The sequence below is a fragment of the Pseudophryne corroboree genome, chromosome 4 (assembly GCF_028390025.1).
Source record: "Pseudophryne corroboree isolate aPseCor3 chromosome 4, aPseCor3.hap2, whole genome shotgun sequence".
Taxonomy (NCBI): Eukaryota; Metazoa; Chordata; class Amphibia; order Anura; family Myobatrachidae; genus Pseudophryne; species Pseudophryne corroboree.
Genome location: NC_086447.1, coordinates 421,954,460 through 421,976,740, shown reverse-complemented (window position 1 = coordinate 421,976,740; position 22,281 = coordinate 421,954,460). Strand labels below are relative to the sequence as shown.

Below are 22,281 nucleotides of genomic sequence, written 5' to 3'. Positions count from 1 at the left end.
GTATTCTATGATGTATGGCCCCATCTAGCGGGCAGGGCAATTAAGCAGGTGACAATCACTAACTGGGTGGCATAACTGTGAATTTGAAAATAGGAAAATGAAGGGAAATTTATGTGGAAATATTACTCGAGGACCATGATCCAGAAATTGGTAAAACTGAACGTATACCCCCTGGAGATGCTAAGACCATAGCACGCCACAGGCTTCACCATCTCGGAAATCAGGGTTGGACACTAGCAGCAAAAATAGGAAGTGGGAGACTGTCAGGTGAAGTCTTTTTCTAAGATGTCTTGTCATTTTGATATGCGATATATTTAATTTAATAATAGGATTACTTTTCTAATTCAATATAAAAACAGTTTTAAAACATACATATCCTGTACAGTGTGATGTTTTCCGAAACATGGTAATAATGTTTCAGTATAAAAGCCTTAAATAGTATGCAAATTTAGAGATATAAAGTATTTTGCAGCAAGATATATTTTTGTTATAGAGGTATTAAATTTAACTTGCATGCCAGAATTGTAAACAATAGTATAATAAATAATTCTGAAATATAGATGACAAAGACTAAATATATTTTGAGATTTTTATGCCAACACACATCATATTCCTTGCTTTTGTCAAAAGTTATTTACACTGTGATGCATCATTGTTCATTGCTCAATACACCCGAGAGGAGTGTATTAAACAGAGATATATTACAATATGCACAATCTGGGGATGCAAAGTGAGTTAAACCCTGCAGTGTACAGAGAAGCTGTACTGAGTGGTGATGCTAAGAACAAAACTTTGCAATGACACATTATATAACTTGGATACACTGCTCCATCTTTGATAATTGACTAAATTATGTTAAAAACAGATGCAATAATGCTAAATTAGGAAATGAGATACACCAGCGCTAGCCTTGCTTCTTTAGACGTTACCAATTCCATACTCCAGACATGAACCAAACTCAAGTGCCGTCAGAAATGTGCTAACCAGTCAGGCCTGATTATAGTTTTAGAAGAATCCAGAAGAAGTGGGTTAGAGGGGGCAAAACAGAGTTCCTGACCCTATCACTACTAGAAGTAACCATTCCTAAAAAGTGCCTCTGTATTCTTGTTTAAAAGTCCCTTCACACCAAATGAGTGTGTGGGTAGATTGCTTACATTAACCATTTTGGTAGTAAGCAGAATAAAGAATAATCTACTCTAATTCATTGGTCGTTTATTTATTTATTAAAAGTTTCTTATATACTGTATAGCACAGCAAATTCCGTTGCGCTTTACAATTGGAACAACAGTAATAGAACCAAACTGGGTAATGGGTGTCATTCTGAGTTGATCGCTAGCTGCCGTTGTTCGCAGCACAGCAATCAGGCTAAAAATCTGCATTTCTGCGCATGCATATGCACTGCAATGCGCACGCGTGTCGTACAGGTATAATGAGCATTGTGGGTTTGCACAGAGTCCAACGAACATTCCTGTCGCACGGCTGAACGCAGGAAGATTGACATGAAGTGGGCGTTTCTGGGTGGCAACTAACCGTTTTCATGGAGTGTTTGGAAAAAAGCAGGTGTGGCTGAAAAACGCAGGCGTGGCTGGGCATTCGCTGGGCGGGTGTGTGACGTCAAAAGCCGTCCTTCCGTCATTAGAATCAACGCACTCGAAGAGTAACTACAGGGCTGGTCTTGTTTTGCACAAAAAGATTTTGCAGGCGCTCTGCTGCACAAGCAATCGCACTTCTGCAAAGTGAAAATACACTCCCCAGTGGGGGGCGACAATGCTTTAGCACGGCTGCTAAAAACTGCTAGCGAGCGATCAACTCAGAATGACCCCCAATAAGAGAAAGACATAGAGGTAGGAAGGCCCTGTTCGCAAGCTTACAATCTATAGGGAAATAGGCATTAATACACAAGGATAGGTGTTATCTATTGCATAAAAGTCCAACAGATTGGAAAGGCTTGTGGTGGGCTTTATGATATGGTCACACAGCAATGTTGGTCTGGGGTCAGAAGGATGTGAAAGTGAAGAAAGAGAAAATAGGTAAGGATATGTGTGGACTGTAATTGGATAGGAAAGTTTATATGCAGATTTACAAACCAAAATAAAATGAAAATGTAAAAAAAAAAAGTATTCAATAAATATACTTAGCACATTTGTGTTTTTTTTTATTACAGGTGACATTAATGTTGCTTTTCCAAAAGATGACTCTTCAACTGCAGAACCAGTTTTTATCAGTACCATTAAGACATTGCCTGCCTACGTAGATCAAAGTATATCATTATCTTCCACAACTCAAGAATTTGAATCAAACATATTGGCGGTATCACCTTCTGAGCATCCCTTTAGATATGGAGAAACAATATCATCTACCTCTAGTACTAAAGTAATATCAAATCAACTGGAAGAGGTAACTCCAAGAGAAGCACAAGTAGATGAAGAAACTACTCCAGTAGTAGTGCACATGATTGAAAGAACGACCCCTGTAATAGGAGTACTTGATGAAACTTATTCAATAGAAGTTGGCATTCTTGAAACAGAAGAAGTACTTGTAAAAACTACTCCAGTACAAATAGGCATGGTTGAAGAAACAACTCTGGCAGTAACAGGAGCACCAGAAGACTCTACTCCAACAGCAGGTATAACAAGTGAAGAAAGTACTCCAAAACTAATTTCACTTGAAGAAACTACTCCAGAAGTAAATAAAAAGTTAGATGAAACTACAGCCACAACAACAGCTTTGGGTGACGCCACAACAGCAGCTTTGCTCCTGGAATCAAGGTTCACTGAGACAAGTGCGTCACAAAGTCAAATGGCTGACAGTGATAGAGAAATGGGCAATTTGGGTGTAGTGAGTACATCAGGATGGGTAGAAATCGCAGATTCTACAGCAAATCCAGGCACTCTATCAAACAATACTGCAGCATTCTCTTCATTAGAAAATTCTACATCTAGCACTACACCTTCTGCTGATACAGGAAAAGAGCTTGTTGTGTTCTTTAGCCTACGGGTGACTAACATGCCATTTTCTGATGACCTATTCAATAAAAGTTCCCCAGAATACAAAGCACTTGAACAGCAATTCCTGCACCTGGTAGGTAAATATTTATTACTGATATGAGTAAATCTATGTACATGATAGAACTAGGATATATTTAGGATACAACTTATTTATTTATTACCACAAAGAAAGCTAAGGTTATTTTAGGTCTTTTCTTTATAGAATGCTTGCTGGGAGAAGATAAGTAAAAGGTGTGTTAATGTAGAAAGATTAAAAATTAAATACAAAATGCAATGTAATTATAATATCTGACCTAAAAGTAATCATAATACTTGCCCTTGACTAAAATAGCTATTAATGTGAATTGTTATTAAATAATATCAGCACTGGTCTTTTGTTAAACAGGATATTATTAAAAAGAAAACATGTACATGCTCTGATTAGGTTTACAAGAGTGGACGTGGCTAAATTTGTGTAGCTACATTTATTTTAAAAATGTTACACAATGCTTCATAAATAATAATGTTTTATTATTATTTTTTTATGTTTTTGAAATGTGATTGTAGTTTGTACATTTAAGATATACTACACTATGCTTTAGTACTGTTTTTGTTAGAATGTATTTGAACTTTAATGTACATATATTAGAGAATACTGTATCATATAAAATGTGCACTGCTGTAGTAGATTATTCTGCATATACATATATATATAAATATTGTATATAAAGTTATAGATAGATATATACAGATAGGTATATAGTAGTGCTAGAATCTTTTAGCATTTTCTACATAAATGTGACCTGAATTGTGTTCTTTTCTTCATCTAAGTCATAATAATAGACGAAGACAATACAATAAATCAAATAACACACAAAAGGAAATTATTCTGCAATGTTTCATAAAAATTATTCAGAAATAAATGTCTTCGTAAGAAAAATTAAGTGAACCACTAGAATTATCACTTCTTTTAAAGAGATAAGGAGTCAAAAGTTTCAATCAATGGGGTGACAGTTAGATGTGTTTAGTTGGCCATGTCCTATTTAAAATACATAAACTAGAGACTTAAGTACCAAAGTCTGTTCTTCACCACATAGGTTTGTGTACCCATGCCTAGCCACAACAAGGTGATTTATAAGGATCTCCAAAAAGTGTTTTTGATCATCCAGCTCGAAAAGGTTACAAAACAGCTTTTTAACACTTTGGCCTTTACCAATCCACTAGAGTGGTGGTCCAACAAAAGTCATTCCAAGGCACATATATTATAGGAGATCACAAAGATGCACATAGTAATGTAAAGGGTTCAGCAGACATTTATTGTACTGGCTAAATTCAAGGTTCATAAGTCATGTTATCCATTGCTCAGTAGAAGACAAGTCCTGCAGCAAAATAGTGACTCAAAAAATCCAAGTCAGTTTAGAAAAATGGTTGAAGTGAAAATGGAAAGCCCAGACCTTTCTAATGGAAGAACCTGAAGCAAGGTGTTCATGCAAAAAAGCCCACCAGCATCCATGATTTCTGTATGGGGAAATGATCCCAAAATTAGCCAAGATATCCAGGATATACAGATGGTGGGCAAAATATTAGAATACGGATGGGGGGGTACAAAACAGGACATACAAATGAGAGGCATATGGGATGGCCGATGGGCCTTAAAGGGGGAACATGAGAAACACATGGGTCTGGAGAGCCTATTTTTCCATGTTCACTCCCACTTATGTCAAAAGCTGGCTATGCCACTGTTTGAAAGGCTATGAACTATGTCTCCTATAATCATATTGTTCCAACAATTACATTGGGAAAATACCTTTTTAGCAGGTCTAGTTTAAGGGCCACATGGGCCTAGGTCTGAAAAGTATAAGAGTTTATACTGAGAAGGGAAGGTGCTGTGACCAGTGCTGTGGGGGTGTGGTCAGAGCAACGTGGGTGTGTACACCCCCTACACTATCAGCATCTATGTTTCCCTGAATACAGTTAAATAGAAAAATTGCAGAATTTTGCAAAAGAACTTGAAATACAGTTTTAATACTTGTGATTTATAGCCAGCTAGGCAGATGATCATCTTTATCCTGCCATGATGATACTGATGTAGCTATGCTCATTTTGCTGTGATGCAGCATGCTCATGGCACACCGGTCTGTGATTAATCTATTAATACCATCAGGAATTAATGGAGCGATTGCTGGCTGCGAATAGTTGCAGCCAGGCATGCCATGCAGCAAGCCGTGTTGCAGCAAAGATGAGCATGGCCACATCTGTAGGAACTATTTTTATTTGGAGCCCTGGAGCTGTAGCTCTATCTGCCCCATTATGGATCTAGTCCTGCTTTTTAGGGGTACATAGAACCATTGTGACACCAGTTATCTCCAATATACTGTATATGACATAATCTAGAAGTTTACCCAGACTTCTACTTCTTTTGAATACAATTAGGATGCAATAAACCATTTATCATACTCTTTATTTTTCTGCAATAACATTCAATATTACTTATCAGCTCATCTGACTTGTAGACTTTTGCCAAAGAATGGGGCAATCCTTTGCCATTTATTACTGTATAAGGCTCAACAAAACATTTATTATTTTCATTTTAATTAGAATTCTGTTGACTATATTTGCAGCATTAAAATATTCAAATACATAAAGAAGCAGCACTTTAACATTTTTGGTTTAGACATGATAATAGCACATTTGTTTTAGGATTATCCTTTATGGTTTGATTACGATGAAGGGAAATGGACAGTAAGAAAGAATTTTTGTAACTCAGTTTCCAAATTCACAGATTTTGAGAAACATTCAGACCCCAATATCTTACCACTAGGTCTCAGAAAGTGGCTGAGATTTTTAGTTTTGTATTTACTATTAATATTACAAACAATGTGAGCAAAGTTTGCCTTGTTATCAGCCCAAGTTTGGAAAATGTTGTGAATATATCTGAAGCACAATATAATCTTTCCTAAAATGTATTCCCAGGCATCAATCACTTCTTGACTTTATGGATAAATAAAGGATGATCAGATAAAATATGTAGTTTCACATTTAGTAAATTTGCATCCATCAATGCCTCTTCCATGCATGCTGGATGAAACCAACTGTGAATATTAACACTGCATAGAATTCACACAGACTTCACACAATCTGATAATACAGAAGTGTGGATGAGATTGTTGATTATAACAAGATGATGAACGTTTAATATAAATGTGATGACCACAATATCAACAGCAGGTGCAGAAAATTAAACAAGCAAAAAAATAAAAACAAAATAAGTCAAATTTATTCAAATATATTTTCAATGAAAATTAATATAGTACAGTCTTTTTAAACGGCATGTGACACGTCTTCATAATAGTTTAAACTAACACAAGAATTGTAGTTTCCCATCATATTTGATTAAGCATGTTTATGGTTACAATGATGATTATTGGTTAATAGTTCATATTGTAAAAGTTGATGATGATAATAATAATAATAATAATAATACAGTGTTAATTTAAAAATGCTTAAAAAACTAATTACTGTATTTAGCTTACTGCTCCATCCACCTTCCTTTCTACCATCCTAGATAAAATATTAGTGCTTGGCACCATTATAGAGTATTATACTATCAATTTAGATTGCTACTTACCATTTCTCTTGGAGCAGGAGTATCCCTTTGCAGGAGGCCCAAAAGCAATTACCTATCTGGGAATACAAATACCTAAGATCCCATCCCAGTAATGTGATCCCAACACTACAAACATATACTGGTAGGTTAATTGGCTCCCAACAAAAATTAATGAACCCTAGTGTGCGCATACATGAGCAGACTAGATGGACCAAGTGGTTCTTATCGGACGTCAAATTCTATGTTTCTTTTAGTCCTTAGTGGAGTTAAATGAGAAATGTATTAACATCCCTCTTAGAAGATTCTTATAGAATGGGAAAAGTTTATTTATAGGTACTCAATGCATATATTACAGAAGACTAAGCATAATGGTGGAGTCATTTTTCTAATGTCTTGTATTACAATTACAGTATGCAGCTATTTTGAGGTATATTTGTGATTGGTGGCACTTGACTTGTAATCATTCCTCCACCAACATGAATGCAAGATACCACAGGAGGTGAGGGAAAAGTTGTTGCTCTGATGCCAACCTAGAATGCATATAAGGCTCTCCATCTTCCATTTTTCGGTAACCCTGAATTGGAATGGCATCTTATTGTGTGTTGTTACCTTATACATACAACTGCTAGGGGGGCACTGACTTATTTAGATGCTAGTGAGAACTACAGTATGAGATGATGAGAGCTTTTCCTGTGACATTTTCCAAATAGAACAGTAAGGGACTAAGGGGTCTATTTACTAAGTCTTGGATGGAGATAAAGTCGACGGAGATAAACTCCCAGCCAATCGGCTCCTAACTGCCATGTCACAGGCTGGGTTTGAAAAATGTCAGGAGCTGATTGGTTGGTATTTTATCTCCATCCAATTTATCTCTGTCCAAGTCTTAGTAAATAGACCCCTGAGTTGAATGCAAGTGGAAATGTAGAGTTTGTGCATAAACCAAAGTAAGAAATTTGTGACTGTGCATGTGTCAGATCAGGTCTAATCCAGACAGAGAAGTCTAATGCACCGGTCAACAGACCATTGTGTTTCTTGGCAGTAATTGGCTGGTGACTATGTGACTGCCTCGAATTCTTCCTTCTTGTGGGCGTATCATAGGAGTGTGCTGGATGTGTAAGTTGGCTTCCTTGCTTTTTCATTGCATGCAGACAAAAATTGAACGCCTGTTTCAGATGGATATTTTGGGTGGGTGCAAGGCCATACTAATGATGATGCTTGTGGACATAGACACAGTGAGCAGGACAAGCTTCCTCATGCAGGCGCACAGATCTATGGCACACACCGGCAGATTTTAGCCTTACCATAAGCAAGTAAATGGTCTGCTGCGGCCATACGGAAGAGAGGACGTGGATGCGTGCGACTGAGAATTAGCCCCTAATTCTGTCAGGTAATAACTACATTTCTGGTTAGACTGGCAGAGCCCACTTAACCAACTCCTCCTTTCTATGCCACCTATCAAACAGGACAAATGGATACATTATAATTTCCTGCGGGAGGTACAGTAGTTAATTGCGCAGGAGTTATCTCAGGCCCTTGGATGGGCTTCATAGTGAGAAATGCCACGCCATGTGGTCAGACAGCATAATCCTGACAAATTTATGTGTCTCATCTGTGGACCATGTGACAACCTTTATATAATGATGATAAACACTGCTGTTTGGTGCGCCATTTTACTGTGAGTGATATGTTTAAGATCCTCTAAAATTTTATTCATTGCTTTTTGTACTTTTATTTTATACATTTATCATTACATGTTTAAAAAGAGATGCTTAAAAAACATGTACAGTAATAATTCTATGAACTAACCAGGAATATCCAGGCAATCAGCAGATCATCATTGTTTTATTAATTCATACTTTGCCACTAGGTCAAGTCTAAAGGGAACTTTGTTTCAGCAAATATTTTCTTACTGCTTCATTTGGAATGCAGTGTGTAGACATTTTTGCAATCCAGTTGCAAGCCCTTAGACTTGAACAGGCAACTACCTCAAATATTAATCATTACAGGGCTAATTACTGTATTATGTGTAATTACCATTTGTCAGACAGAGAGAAAAGATGTGTACCATAAATACAGTACAATCAATTTTAATAAAAAAATTGGACCTTTAAAAAATTTAAATATGCTAGAAACAGAATAAACTGTTCAAATAACTACAGTAAACTATTTTTCTTACAGCTGCTCCCTTATCTTCAATCCAATCTCACGGGATTTAGGCACCTTGAAATTCTCAACTTCAGGAAAGGGAGTGTGATTGTGAACAGTAAACTGAAATTTGCTAAATCTTTGCCATATAACGTCACGGAGGCTGTCCACTGTATTTTGGAAGATTTTTGCAATGCTGCAGCACAGATCCTCAATTTAGAGATTGACAGCTATTCACTAGACATTGAGCCAGGTAAGAATACATATTCACACTCATTTAATTTTGACTGTCTTCCTATCAATTGTTATACATATGTAAGCATCTTTTATCTATATGGATTTTAGTATTATAAGGTTCTTTGCTCAAATGACATGCAGTCTAGGAAATACCTATTTAGGATATCTTACTTTACAGTAATACCAGTTTAGATATTTTTGTGACTTTTTAGGTTTCTTTGTATATATTATCACTTGTACAGTAGTTTAGATTTTAACTCAATACTTCATTTGCATTATTATTTCTTTGAGAATTTGGGACTTTTTTAATAATATTATATATAATATACAAGCTATATTCTAAATTTGAAATGGAACAAACTGTACGGTTGAGCTGGCTTTATGCATGATTTTTTTTATTTTATATTAAGATATATTAAGAGATACAGTAATTGTAATAAATTGGACTTGGCTTAACAAGCTTAAATTAATAGTCACGAACATGAACAGCCGGAAATCAATGCATCTTTTTAAGTTTTCTGTTAAAAAATGAATACCAGGAGAATGGGATCACCGTGTGGTTGTTCTAATATAAATGTCATGCTTTCCATGATAATTAGCTACAGTATGTATTATAAGGGGTACATTCATTTTATCCACGGCCACATTGGCCTATGTAATGTCAACATGTACTGTATATCATCAAAGCACATGTCTACATTTTCATCATGTTGACATGTAAGGTGTTGACTCATAATATGTCAATATTAACATAATGTAGACATGTTCATAATGTCCACATCTAACTGTAACCCCTAACACGAACCCTAACCCTTCTGCAGCTCAGTGTGGCTGTACTGTATTTGACTAGAATTGGTTTCAAATAGCTTTATTCAATAACCAATCAATCTGCATGTATGGCTGAAGGCTCATCTGAAAGTGCTCCGTCTCTGAGGTGGCTCATTACTCAAATATCAATAAGAAACTGCAATAAGGAGATTGTGTGAGATCTTCAGAGGGGGTTGGAGGGTGAACTAGAAAGCATTAGATGCACTCACTGCTATGTTTGTTTTCTAAACTCCTTCTGGCAGCTCAATGTTACTTTGCGACAGCATCCACTATTATGTGGTCTCATCAGGATGTGGGAAAGGGGAGCATTAGCGATCTCTCTCACTCAGGGCACTAAACTGCCCAGCTACAATTATACCAATACACTGCCAAATGATAGCCATATTCTCCTGTCAACACACACACACACAATAGCAAATATGCTTAGTAAAATTTAGGAATAAAAAAGCTTTTTTGTTTCCAAAACCCAAAATAGCACTTACTGTAATAACAAAACTTTTTCTGACACTATTGTGCAAAGCTATCTCCAATCATGAATGTTAATACCCACGTAGTCACACTATAATATTATACACAGAAAACAGTATTTAGTAACTCATAAATATAGTATAGACCCTATATTTCTGAGCTCACAAAGTGTCACAGACCCACATTTGTCTCTTAGGGATAGCAATATCATCAATCACAGATTCCTGCTGGGTAATCTAACTCAGTGTAGCTCATCAGATATATCACAAAGCTCAGCTCTCTTTACTCCTCTCTAACACTATTATAAACAGTGGTATGATTACCCTTTATACTCAATCCTTAAAGTCTCTTCTCATGGCCTTTCTACTTTATTCAGGCATACACATAATCCCTAACTAAGGGGGTAATTCAGACCTGATCGCTGCTGTGCGTTTTCACACAGCGGGCAATCAGGCACAAACTGCACATGAATATGCACCACAATGCGCAGGTGCGTCACATGGATACAAAGTGGATCGCCGCTCAGCGATGGGTTTGTGCAACGGATCTGTTCGCACGGGCGATCGCAAGGAGATTGACAGGAAGAAGGCGTTTGTGGGTGTCAACTGACCGTTTTCAGGGAGTGTCTGGAAAAACGCAGGCGTGTCCATGCATTAGCAGGGAGGGTTCCTGACGTCAATTCCGGTCCTGGACAGGCTGATGTGATTGCAGCGGATGAGTAAGTCCTGGGCTGTGCAGAGACTGCACAAAATCTGTTTGTACAGCTCTGCTACACATGCGATCGCACACTTGCACAGCTAAAATACCCTCTCCTTGTAGGAGGCGACTATCTGATCGCAGCAGTATAAAAATCGCTTATTAGCGATCAGGTCTGAAGTAGGCCCTAAATACAGATACAGTATGTGAACCTGAGAAATTCTATTCTCACAGATTTGCCTCAATTCTACTGCCAAATTTGCAAATTGTATCAAATTGGCAATTTATACCATTGGATTGAATCATTGGCTGAAATCAGTGAATCACACTTCATCTCACCCAATTTTCAAAAATGTGTTTTTGTGAAATGAAAATTAGCTGTGCACCTTTACACAAAGCACACAATACCCATACAATGTGAATTTACTTGTTTAAAATTCTGGCAAATACAGTCCTAATGGAAGATTGTGTACATCCCAGGGCATTTGTGTTATTCTAAACTAATCTATACAGAAAACTTGTTTCTGAAATATCTGACAAATTCACTAAATCATTTCTGCACTTATGAAACTAAATAATTTCAGGTACCAAGCATAAGCTAAAGCTGGATCAATATTTCTTCACACCAGGGAAATTCTTAAAATCTCAAGAGTCTGTGAAATAATTAATCCATGGTGATTTCTTAAAGCTCTGATATAATTGTAGGGAATATCGGAAAAGTCTTTCAAAATTAGTTTAATATTCCCATACTTACATTCTAGATCTTTGGTGATATTCCTTTTTTAAATAAAATGAATAACAGTATATTTTCAATGGACTACAAATTGATACCATGTCTGTGTCTGTGTCAGTCTATATAGGGCTTATTTTTTATATTTACGTTTACCCTGAAATTTTTAAATGTGCAATTATTTTAAAAGTAATTTTATATTACTATAAAATAGACTGAATAGAAAAAGTTAAAAAGAAAATAAAACGAAATATTACGTTTTAGTTGTGAATCACAAACTGGAAATCTGAGAAAGGACACAAATTATTCCTTCAAATATTCTTTCAAGAATTGCACACTGTAAGCACAGCGTCATAGGTGCTGATGATTGCACTTGTACAAGAGTCCTAGGGCATAGGACTGCACTAGTAGCAAATATGAAAGATCACAGAAGCTAAGCATGGCATGCTAATTCTTGAGAGTCATAGGTGGTGAGGGTTATACACTAGTAGCAGGTAGTAACAGATGTAAACAGAGTGCCACATTTTCTGAGTATTGCACACTGGTAGAAGAGCCGCTACTATGCTAGGTTTTTCACACTGGTAGGAGAGTCACCGTTGCTGTGGAGTGTACATTGACTGCAGAGAGTTACAGGTATTGAGTATTGCACACTGGTAGCAAGGAGCCTGGGAAGATGAGAACTGCATGCTAGTAGAATCACAGTAACTAAAAACTGCACATTGGTAGCAAAAAAGTAAAATAAATGTAGGCTTGCACATTGGTAGCAAGCAATCATAGGAACTGAGGATTGTAAACTGTTATAAGAAAATATACCTTTATTAATACAGATTACAATTTTAAATGTAAAAAATATGGCATACAAAGTATTATATGCAAAATATTAAAACTGTTAAAGAAAACATGTAAAGAGAAGACAATGTGTTATAACAATTTGGTGAGGGCAACCCAGTGCCAATATTAGTGTCTTGGTATTTGCTATGCCATATACCATACAATGATCAATGACAAACAGTATAATTCATTATATAGAAGATCATTATTAATAAGATCTTAAAATCAAAAAGCTGGAGAGAGTTGTTATTAAGGCATGTTTAAATTGAATAATGCAATCTTACTGGGCATACAAATCTGTAACCTTAAGGTTCAATTTAATGTAATTTTAGATTTGATTCATTCTATGTAATACACTGGGTGGAGGTCACATATATACAGTATGTAGTGGTTTGAATTATTATTAAGAATCATTGTTAAGTAGAGGCTCAAAGTCCTTTGCTGGGTGAACACAGAATTGTTCCAAAAATTGTATAATATGTAATTGCTATCTGGAGGTAATCATGATTTAAAATCTCCTAGTTTGCTTGACCAAATGCCATTAAATCTGAATACATTTTAATGTGCTGTAGAATGCAGACCTCTTACATTAAAATAGTGCAACAAATGGATTTAAATGTATCAAATTTACCAACCAATAACTAACATCACATGTACACATTTCACATTGATTTAATGTATGCCATAAGTACAAAAGGGAGCCAACAGTATCACTCAATAACTCCACCTCTAACAGGAACACAGATTTATATGCACAGAACTCCTCCCATTAAATTAACTGTCCAGATTGATTATCATACAGTGAAGGCTTTAACAGTAGTGCAAATAAATGGATAACAATTGAATACTTTAATAATGTCATGCCCACTGCCTCAGACAGTTGTCAAAGTTTTGCCTTTTCACTGACTGATCCACTTTGATTAAACAATTATGACAGCAGTGCAAATACATAGGCCGTAGCTAGGTAACCTGCCTTATGGGTTACAAAGACACTCACAATAAATTGTTATTGTTAATACCTGCAATTTGAATCAGAGGATTTAAACCTCTACATTGTTTCCCACTCCATCATTTTGATCTTAAAGTATTTATGAATCTTTCAGGCAATTTTTTTTATTATTAATTGCAACCTGTAGCAAAATCTGATATGAATAACTCTTGTGCAAAAGATAGCCAAAAAGTCATGTTATATTATTATAATTTGTGAGATGAAGCACAGTATCCACAACCAGTAGAAATCATTAAAGCAAAAATTATACACAGATAATCAATCCAAAAGAACAAGGTTCAAGGGGGGTGATTCTATTGTTTTAACAGTCACGATAATTAATAGATGCACAATGGAGCAATTCAATTGTTCCAGGCACCCATTCATTATTGCACTTGTTGCACCCAATTAGACCAGGTTTAGCTGCGTACAGTGGCTAAACCCATTTAAACGCTTGGTTAGGACACCCAAATAGACGTTGGGGCACTAAAACAATGGAGTTTTCACACTTTTCTGCTTGCCACCTCAGGAGGCTGCAAGCAGAAATGCGCGCCTGAATAGAACAACAATTAAATTTCTCAGTCGGGCTCCACCTAGTGTCAGCCACTTGGGAAAAGTTAAATCCCCCTTGCCCCCAAGAGCACAAATCAAGTAAAGGACCAAAATAGCAATAATACAAGTCCTTAGAGTGACACTATCCAAAAAATGGAAGACGCAAAAACAGTGGCTGCATGCCTATCAGTTCAGCCCACACAATGCATTTGAATTGTCTATAAGGAAGCTTATATTTGTGACTCTGGCCCTCATTCAGCAGTGATCGTACTTGCAAAGCTGCAAGCAGGCAGCTTTGCAAATGCAATCACTACAAATGCAAATGCTGTAGGTGTTAAACACCTCCTTGCAGCATTTGTGATCCCAGTTCTGTGACCAGTGTCGCAATATAGGATCAACATCGTGACCAATGGTCATGATGTTCCCAGCAAATGGCCAGCTGAGTAAGCCTCAGCTTGTGTAGGGAAACTGCGCAGGGGATCGCTTGTGTGATCAATACTGAATGAGGGCATCTGTCCTACTGTATATCAGCCAATTTGGCAGACAACGTTGCCATTTTTACTTGCATATTGCTAATTTCCTACCCTGGTTATTGGTCTAATGGAATCTACAATATACTCTAAGCAGCACAAGTAAAGTATTGCAAGACACTCACACTATGAATGATTAATACAAATCTCTCTTCCTGTAACAGCGTATATATGAAAGACAAAATAAGGTTACATGTAGTTTTATTCTGTACGTATACAGTGGCACAGAGAGGGAGTGGGGTGGGTACAGATGACCCAGGTTCTGACCTGTCTGATTGTCTATGTCAGTCGCAGGAAGTAAAGCAACTTCCAGGTCAACTAATTGGTGGGGGTCCTTCCAATAAAATTGTCAATAAGGTATACTGTCAATTTTATTAAAAAGTAAGCTGTGTAAATACTTCCAGAACCACAAAACAGTTAAACACACTGTAGTGGCCCCTGTCACATTATGCCACACAAAAAACCCTGTTTACATATACCACATTGTTCCCAACGCTGGTGGTAGCTATGTGTAGGACTCCTGGGGTAGCTGCCCCACTGCCAGGACCGGCTCCAGACACGTTAGACTGTAGCGGCCGAACAGGGCACCGGCTATTTAAGGGCGGCTGCCCATTTCTAATATGGTGCCGGCCGTCAGCCAATCTGAGCTTGCGGACCAGCAGTGGCGGCTCCTGATTAGCTGCCAGGCCGCGAGCTTTGATTGGCTCCCAGACCGGCACCATATTTGAGATGACTGGTGCCTGGGAATGGGGGAGAGCCACGCCGCGGACCAGACATCAAGATCATGGCGAGTGAGCCCGGGGTTGAGGGTGGGATGGGTTTCCCTGCCGTAGCTCTCTGCCTGCATGTAGCTGAGGTGCCGGGAGCGAAGCTCCCAAACCTCAGCACACTGCGCACCGCCCATCCCCGCTGCACTGGGATCCAGTTATTTGGCACTGGCACTGAACTGTGTATCTGGTAGTGCAGCACTGTGGGGGCATTTCTGTATCTGGCAGCGCAGCACTGTGGGGGCATTTTTGTATCTGGCAGCGCAGCACTGTGGGGGCATTTGTATATCTGGCAGTGCAGCACTGTGGGGGCATTTGTGCATCTTGAAGCACTGTGGGGGTATTTGTGTATCTGGCAGCACAGTGAGGGCATTTGTGTATCTTGCAGCACTGTGTGGGCATTTGTGTATCTGTCAGCACTGCTGGGGGCATATAATGTGTATCTGGCAGCACTGCTGGGGGCATATAATGTGTATCTAGCAGCATTGTGGGGGAATTTGTGTATCTTGCAGCACTGTGGGGGCATTTGTGTATCTGTCAGCACTGCTGGGGGCATATAATGTGTATCTGGCAGCACTGCTGGGGGCATATAATGTGTATCTGGCAGCACTGTGGGGGCATTTGTGTATCTTGCAGCACTGTGGGGGCATTTGTGTATCTGTCAGCACTGCTGGGGGCATATAATGTGTATCTGACAGCACTGCTGGGGGCATATAATGTGTATCTAGCAGCACTGTGGGGGCATTAGTGTATCTGGCAGCACTGTGGGGGCATATAATGTGTATCTGGTATGGCACTGCTGGGGGCATATAATGTGTATCTGGCATTGCACTGCAGGGGGAATATGTGCATCTGGCACTGCACTGTTGGGGCGTAAGTGTAGCATGTTACTGGAACATTTTGTGTATCTGACACTATACTGGGGACATATGTAAGGGATACTACTGTGGGCATTATGTGTAAGGCTGCTAATTGTGTGTGTAGAGGGGGTGTGCAAATAAATAGAGTTTGATAATATAAAGTTGCAAAGGCATGCCCACTTTCCCATGAGCGTACGCGCCTTCTGCGCGCGCATTAGAGGGGTAGGGGGGCGCCTCTAAATTTTTCGCTCAGGGTGCTAGTAGGTCTGGAGCCGGCACTGCCGGCTGCCCTATTGTTAATCCTGCTCTGTTTACAAACAGCCAGTAAGATGCACCTCCTTTCTGAACCTTGTATGTACTTACTCAGTTTTTAACGTGTGATTTGTATTTTCTATGATTTGTAATTCTGGCTAACTGTCTGATGTGGAGTTTTGTAGCACCTTTCAAATAAAAAATGTGGTGATGATGATGATGAAAGATGTCTTTCAAGACCTCAGCAACATTTAAATCATGCCCTTTTTCCATCATGCAAAAACAAATGGATTTTTGGGCAACCATGCAGGAAAATAGACTGAAGGTAGCCAATACAAGAACACAATTCCACCATATGGTAACACGGTATGCCGCAAAAAAACATTCATGCCATGGGCCTTGAGTATCCCAGTGGTTATAGCCATCATTAGTATTATTAACAATATTAATATGCATATGCCGTTGCGCTCTACCATTCACATATTTTGGATGTTAATTCAGTGAAGAAAACTGTATGCATATTTGTATGTTGCCTACATGTAATGTACAAATTAAAACTTTGCATTGTGTCTCTGAATAAATGGTGTAAGATGTTAAATGATGGAATTCATTGATTTAATAACATAACCTTTTGCTCCAGTGAATGCCTGTAATATGTCTATTGTGTCGTTGCAGCTGACCAGACCAACTCTTGTAAGTTTATGGCATGTGATGAATTTTCAGAATGTTTAGTAAACTCATGGACAAAAGAGGCAGCCTGTGTTTGTAAGCCTGGCTTCATCAGTATTGATGGACTGCCCTGCCGCAGTATCTGCGATCAGGAACCCAATCATTGTTCTGAAGGTGAAAAATGTGAAATCATAGCTGGTAAAGGAGCAGTTTGCAGGTAATAATCGTCTAATGGCTTTACCTTTTTCATACTGCTACTGGATATTGTATGATATGTGCTTCTGTATAAATATGATTGATTATGCTGTAATCTATCCTTTGAAGCCGTGAAAATTTTCATTCCTGCAGAATATCTCAGATGCACTAAAATATAAATGTCTGTAGAGTAAATGGAATGCAGATTTAAAAAGCTTTCTATGATATTGTTTATATAATCAACTATTACTTCTACTCAGGGATGTAAAAAGACTTTGTGGAACCTATAGCAAAATTCTGTAATGGCTGCACATAGCAACCAATGATGAAAGTCTCCTATGTATATGGAACTTTGACAGGAAAGGACGGGCCCCTAGGCTGAAAACCCATTGAAGCTTTAGCCTGTTACTATAGTAATTGTCTTTGCTACTTTCTTTCTTATTGGATACTGTAAATCTGCTTTTGATAAGAGTGCTGTGTGATTATTGGTCAATTGCTAGAGTATGGTGGACAGAGGGTGACTCCTGCAAACAAAGGAATGAATAATCCCTATAAAGAAACCTACACCACATGCACACTCTTCTCTTAATCTAGAGAGATTGACAAGAGTATCTGCTTTTTCCCCCCAATCAAACTTTTCCTCAGGCATTATGTGCTGTTGGATATAATTCCATTTGTGTACGTGTTTAGGTTTGAGATGATTTAGACTGTCAGCATAAATTGTATACTGTACAGGTAATTAGACCTTATCCCACACTTGCACACTGCGAGTGCCAGAGGAGAAGGACCGATCCAAATAGATTCTTGTTGCAGTCTAGATCTGTTCTTATAGGAATGGGGAAAGGGGGGGGGGGGGGGGGGAGGCAATGGGCTACCACAATACGAAGATGGCATTAGTTCTTGCAGTCATACTCTTATGTCCCCATACTAATGTATGGGAATTGACTTGCAATGTTGGTTCTGTAATGTAGTTACTATGTGAGACATCCGTGTCTAATGCATTATGGAAGATATTAAATGCCCCGAAACTTGAATCTGAGGAAAAAGAGGTGGAAACCAATTATTCTGCACGTGTACTGGTGCAAACACCTTTCATGAATAGGTCCTCATGAAAATAACCACTACTAGTAGTAAAGTTCACGTATGAAGATACTAAACGTCTGTGGCATTGCAGGAACAAAATGTTGTTACACTGTAGATTCATTTTCAGTGTTCATTTGTTGGGAAAAGTCTCTTTGCAACTGCTTTGCTATCCCAGGTAGGAAAATGTAAATGTGTATTCTACAGGTAATTGTTGGTAGTATGCATGCAGTCGTGAGGGTAGGCAGAGTAACATAATCACCATCAATTAAAATATGTAGGCAGTGAGAAGACAAGTAACTTAACCAGGCTTTGTAGGTTACTGTATTTGTAGAAGTGAATGTACAGCCGTACTCACTATTACAGATATTAGTTCAACAATAGAGCAGAGCCTGTAGCAGAGGCAGGGGTGCAGACAGTGCACCAGTCGGTGACTATCCTCTCTTAGGGTATTAGTGCAGAGCTCTGGAACAGCGGATGAAGTGGGGTAACATCACAGGTCGCAGGTGCTAAGAGGTGGACAGCTGTCCTCTTTCATTTCATACACAATATGCTCTCAGTGGCCATCTTGGTAATATAATGAAGCATCCCTGGCGGAACCATTTTGTTGGAGACTCTGCAGTAGCACACCCCACTTGTGACAGAAATTGCAGCTTTAATTAAATTAAACAAGTCAGCAGGGTAAATAGTGGACTCTATATTACATGTGTCATAATTGTACATTTCAATGTTTCTATAATATTAGTATTTATGCTCATATAAATGGCCTTTCCTGTGAAAATGTGCTTAACTATAGTACAAAAAGGCAACTGTCTGATATTTGGCACCAGAGGATATACTTTATAACACTTTTTCATTTCATATTAAAATACTGTGCATCCAGGAATGATCCACTAAGGGTAGTCTCCACCAACTAAACATTTAAATAAATCATGCAACATTATAGCATAAATTCTTACATTTAAGCCAGATTTTCCCAAACTCCACCATTATAGTCAAGGTTTTAAGAATATCCATGCTTGAGCACAGGTGACTTGATTAGTACCTCAGTCAATTTGATTATACTATGTGCACATGCATGGATATCGGGGGTCATTCCGACCCGTTCGCATGCAGCGTTTTTTTGCTGCGGTGCGAACGGATACGGAATGCGCATGTGCGGCAGGCGCAGTGCGCGTGCGCGACATTGCCCGGCGACAGGGGTCACCGGGTTGCGCCACGGCTACCGACGGAAGCGGTTGCAGCGGCGACCGCTAAGAAGATTGACAGGAAGGAGGCGTGGATAGGCGGATCCGGGCCGTTGGAGAGTGTTTTCGGGGAGTGGTGAGTAAAACGCAAGCGTGTCCAGGACAACGGAGGGCGGAGGTGTGACGTCAAAGCCGGGCACATCATCGCTGGATCCATCGCACAGGGTAAGTATGTCCAGCCCTAGTCTTCTTTTGCTTTAAATTTTTTTAGCGTAGCATGTCTGCACAAGCGATCGCAGCCCTGCTATGCTAAAATACACTCCCCCATAGGCATGGACTATTGATCGCAGCAGCAGCAAAAAGTTGCTGGCTGCGATCAACTCGGAATGACCACCATCCTTAAAACTTTCACGGCATTAGTAGCAGTTTACTAAACTCTGATTTAAGCATTCCATTCTCCCAATGTTATTTTGCTTTCTTCTTGTCACACTAATTACTACTTTTCTCTAGAAAGTAGTACAACCATTTAAACAGCATTTGTGCTGATTAACCACATACTGTAGTTTTGTGCTTTATGCTTTGTGACAGAAGGGGTGATTCAGACCGGCTTGGACTGGCCCACAGGGGTACAGGGGAAACCACCCACTGCCTGGGGCCCCACTTACTGTTCTAAGGATCAGGTTCCAGACTGTGCACATGAATTATACATTATACATATGTTACCTTATACTGGACTATGGTGTATTTTCTACAGTGCATTGCTGTTATTAATCTGGTACATTATCATGCATGCAGCAGCTGATTTTATCTGTATATATTTATAAAGGGGCCCAGACGTTGCACTCTCTAATGGTTAGTCAAACCAATGAGGTGGCAGGCCACACCACACCTGCAGACTGGCCACACCCCTAACATGGGCCCCTACCCCTGCATTCCCCCGGTTGGCCCTACATGCCCCAGTCCGACACTGGATTCAGACCTGATCGCTGCTGTGCGTTTTCGCACAGAGGGCGATCAGGCCATAACTGCGTATGCACTGCAATGTGCATGCACGGCAGACAACAACAACAGGCACCGCCGGTCAGCGACAGGATGGTGCGAAAGTTCCTATCGCACCGGCATACGCAAGGTGATTGACAGGAAGAGGCCGTTTGTGGGTGGCAACTGAGCGTTTACAGGGAGTGTCCAGAAAATGCAGGCGTTCCCATGCGTTTTCAAAGATGGTGTCTGACGTCAGCTCCGGCCCCGATCAGCCTCTTCTCATTACACTGTAGGAGTAAGTACTGGTCTGCGCAGAGACTGCACATGGTGGACTTTTGTAGCTCAGCGTACACATGGGATCGTACAATTGCAGGCGAATTTACACTCCCCCTGGGGGCGGCGACTATCTGAACGCAGGACAGCAAAGTTAGCAGCCCGGCGATCAGGTCTAAATCACCCCCAGAATACATTTGTTACACTGCACCAGTATGTCTCATTGTAGAGGATCACAATGTTTCATTTTTCACCACTTGTGGGCATGTAAGGGATCTGCAGCAATATTAGATACAAGGAAAGGTGGCAATGCACCATCATCACTGACAACTATACATTCCTGTTAACTTACTGCAATCAGCACTTTCATAAAGGGGTTCAGTAAGATATCCCAATGGACGAAATGCCGGCGGGCATAATCCTGATAGCAGCATCCCAGCCATAAGAATCCTGACAGCCCCTCCAAAAGTACCCTAACCCTCCCCTGCCCCCTACTCTAACCCTAACCCTCCCTTGTGGGTGCCTAACCCTAACCCTCTCCGCTGCCTACCCCCTAACCTCCCTCCCTGGTACCTAACTATACCCTTCCCGTCCCTGCACTCTAACCCCCCTTCTAATGCCTTAACCTAACCCATACACCCACCCACCCCCTCAGGCCCCACACGTCCCACTGGAAGAAGGATTACGGGCATCGGTATTTTGACGCCGGGATCCCGAGCTCCGTCAAGATTTTGTCACCGGCATTATGCATCATGCAGCACAGTGGCATGGGTAGGATCTGTACTGCACATATGCAGATCTGTAAATGTATCATGCAGAGCGATGCTGCATCTCCGGTCACAACAGCGGATACAGAACCTGCCAGGAGGCCTCTATTTACACAAGACACCTCATGCCGCGTTAGCATATTTTAGCACAGCCGCTGCATATAAAGATACAGCGGCTGTTCTACTGCGTTTATCACTGAATCAGTCCCTTTGACTGAAGATAATGGCTTGTGTTGATAAGATTTGGAACCCTGTGTTTTAGATCTCTAATACTTTATCAAAACTGAAAGCAGCATTTGTGTCTAGTAAGTAGAGGGCTGATATAGAAAGAGGTGTGAAAAGGGCCAGCAACAGAAGTCTTGGGGCCCAATACACCCATGCCTTTGTTGCCCGTCCATCCACAGATTTCTGGAATGGTCTTCTTTACCTATATGGTAGTTTCTATGCAATGGGGAACCTCTGAAGAATTTGACTCTCCCTATGCAGATGTTGATTTTAGTTGGTATTCACTATTCATGTGCGATTCCTGGTCCCAAATCACATGGTCCCAAAATATGCCTGTTTGCATAAGAATATAACCAATGTCAGTATCATAAATCAAAGGTTCAACGAGATAATACTTAGAACACAGACGTTTTGGTGCATACTGTA

At 39.5% G+C, this 22,281-nt stretch overlaps 1 protein-coding gene across 1 annotated transcript in view; it reads left to right on the top strand.

The window, feature by feature from the left end:
• The window catches only part of IMPG1 (interphotoreceptor matrix proteoglycan 1), a 511,490-nt gene that overhangs the window by 435,358 nt on the left and 53,851 nt on the right, over positions 1 to 22,281 (top strand). The window contains exons 12-14 of the mRNA XM_063916848.1: positions 2,165 to 3,081; positions 8,773 to 8,992; positions 17,154 to 17,364. Of these exons, the coding sequence (XP_063772918.1) occupies positions 2,165 to 3,081; positions 8,773 to 8,992; positions 17,154 to 17,364 (1,348 nt within the window). The remainder of the gene's footprint in view (positions 1 to 2,164; positions 3,082 to 8,772; positions 8,993 to 17,153; positions 17,365 to 22,281) is intronic.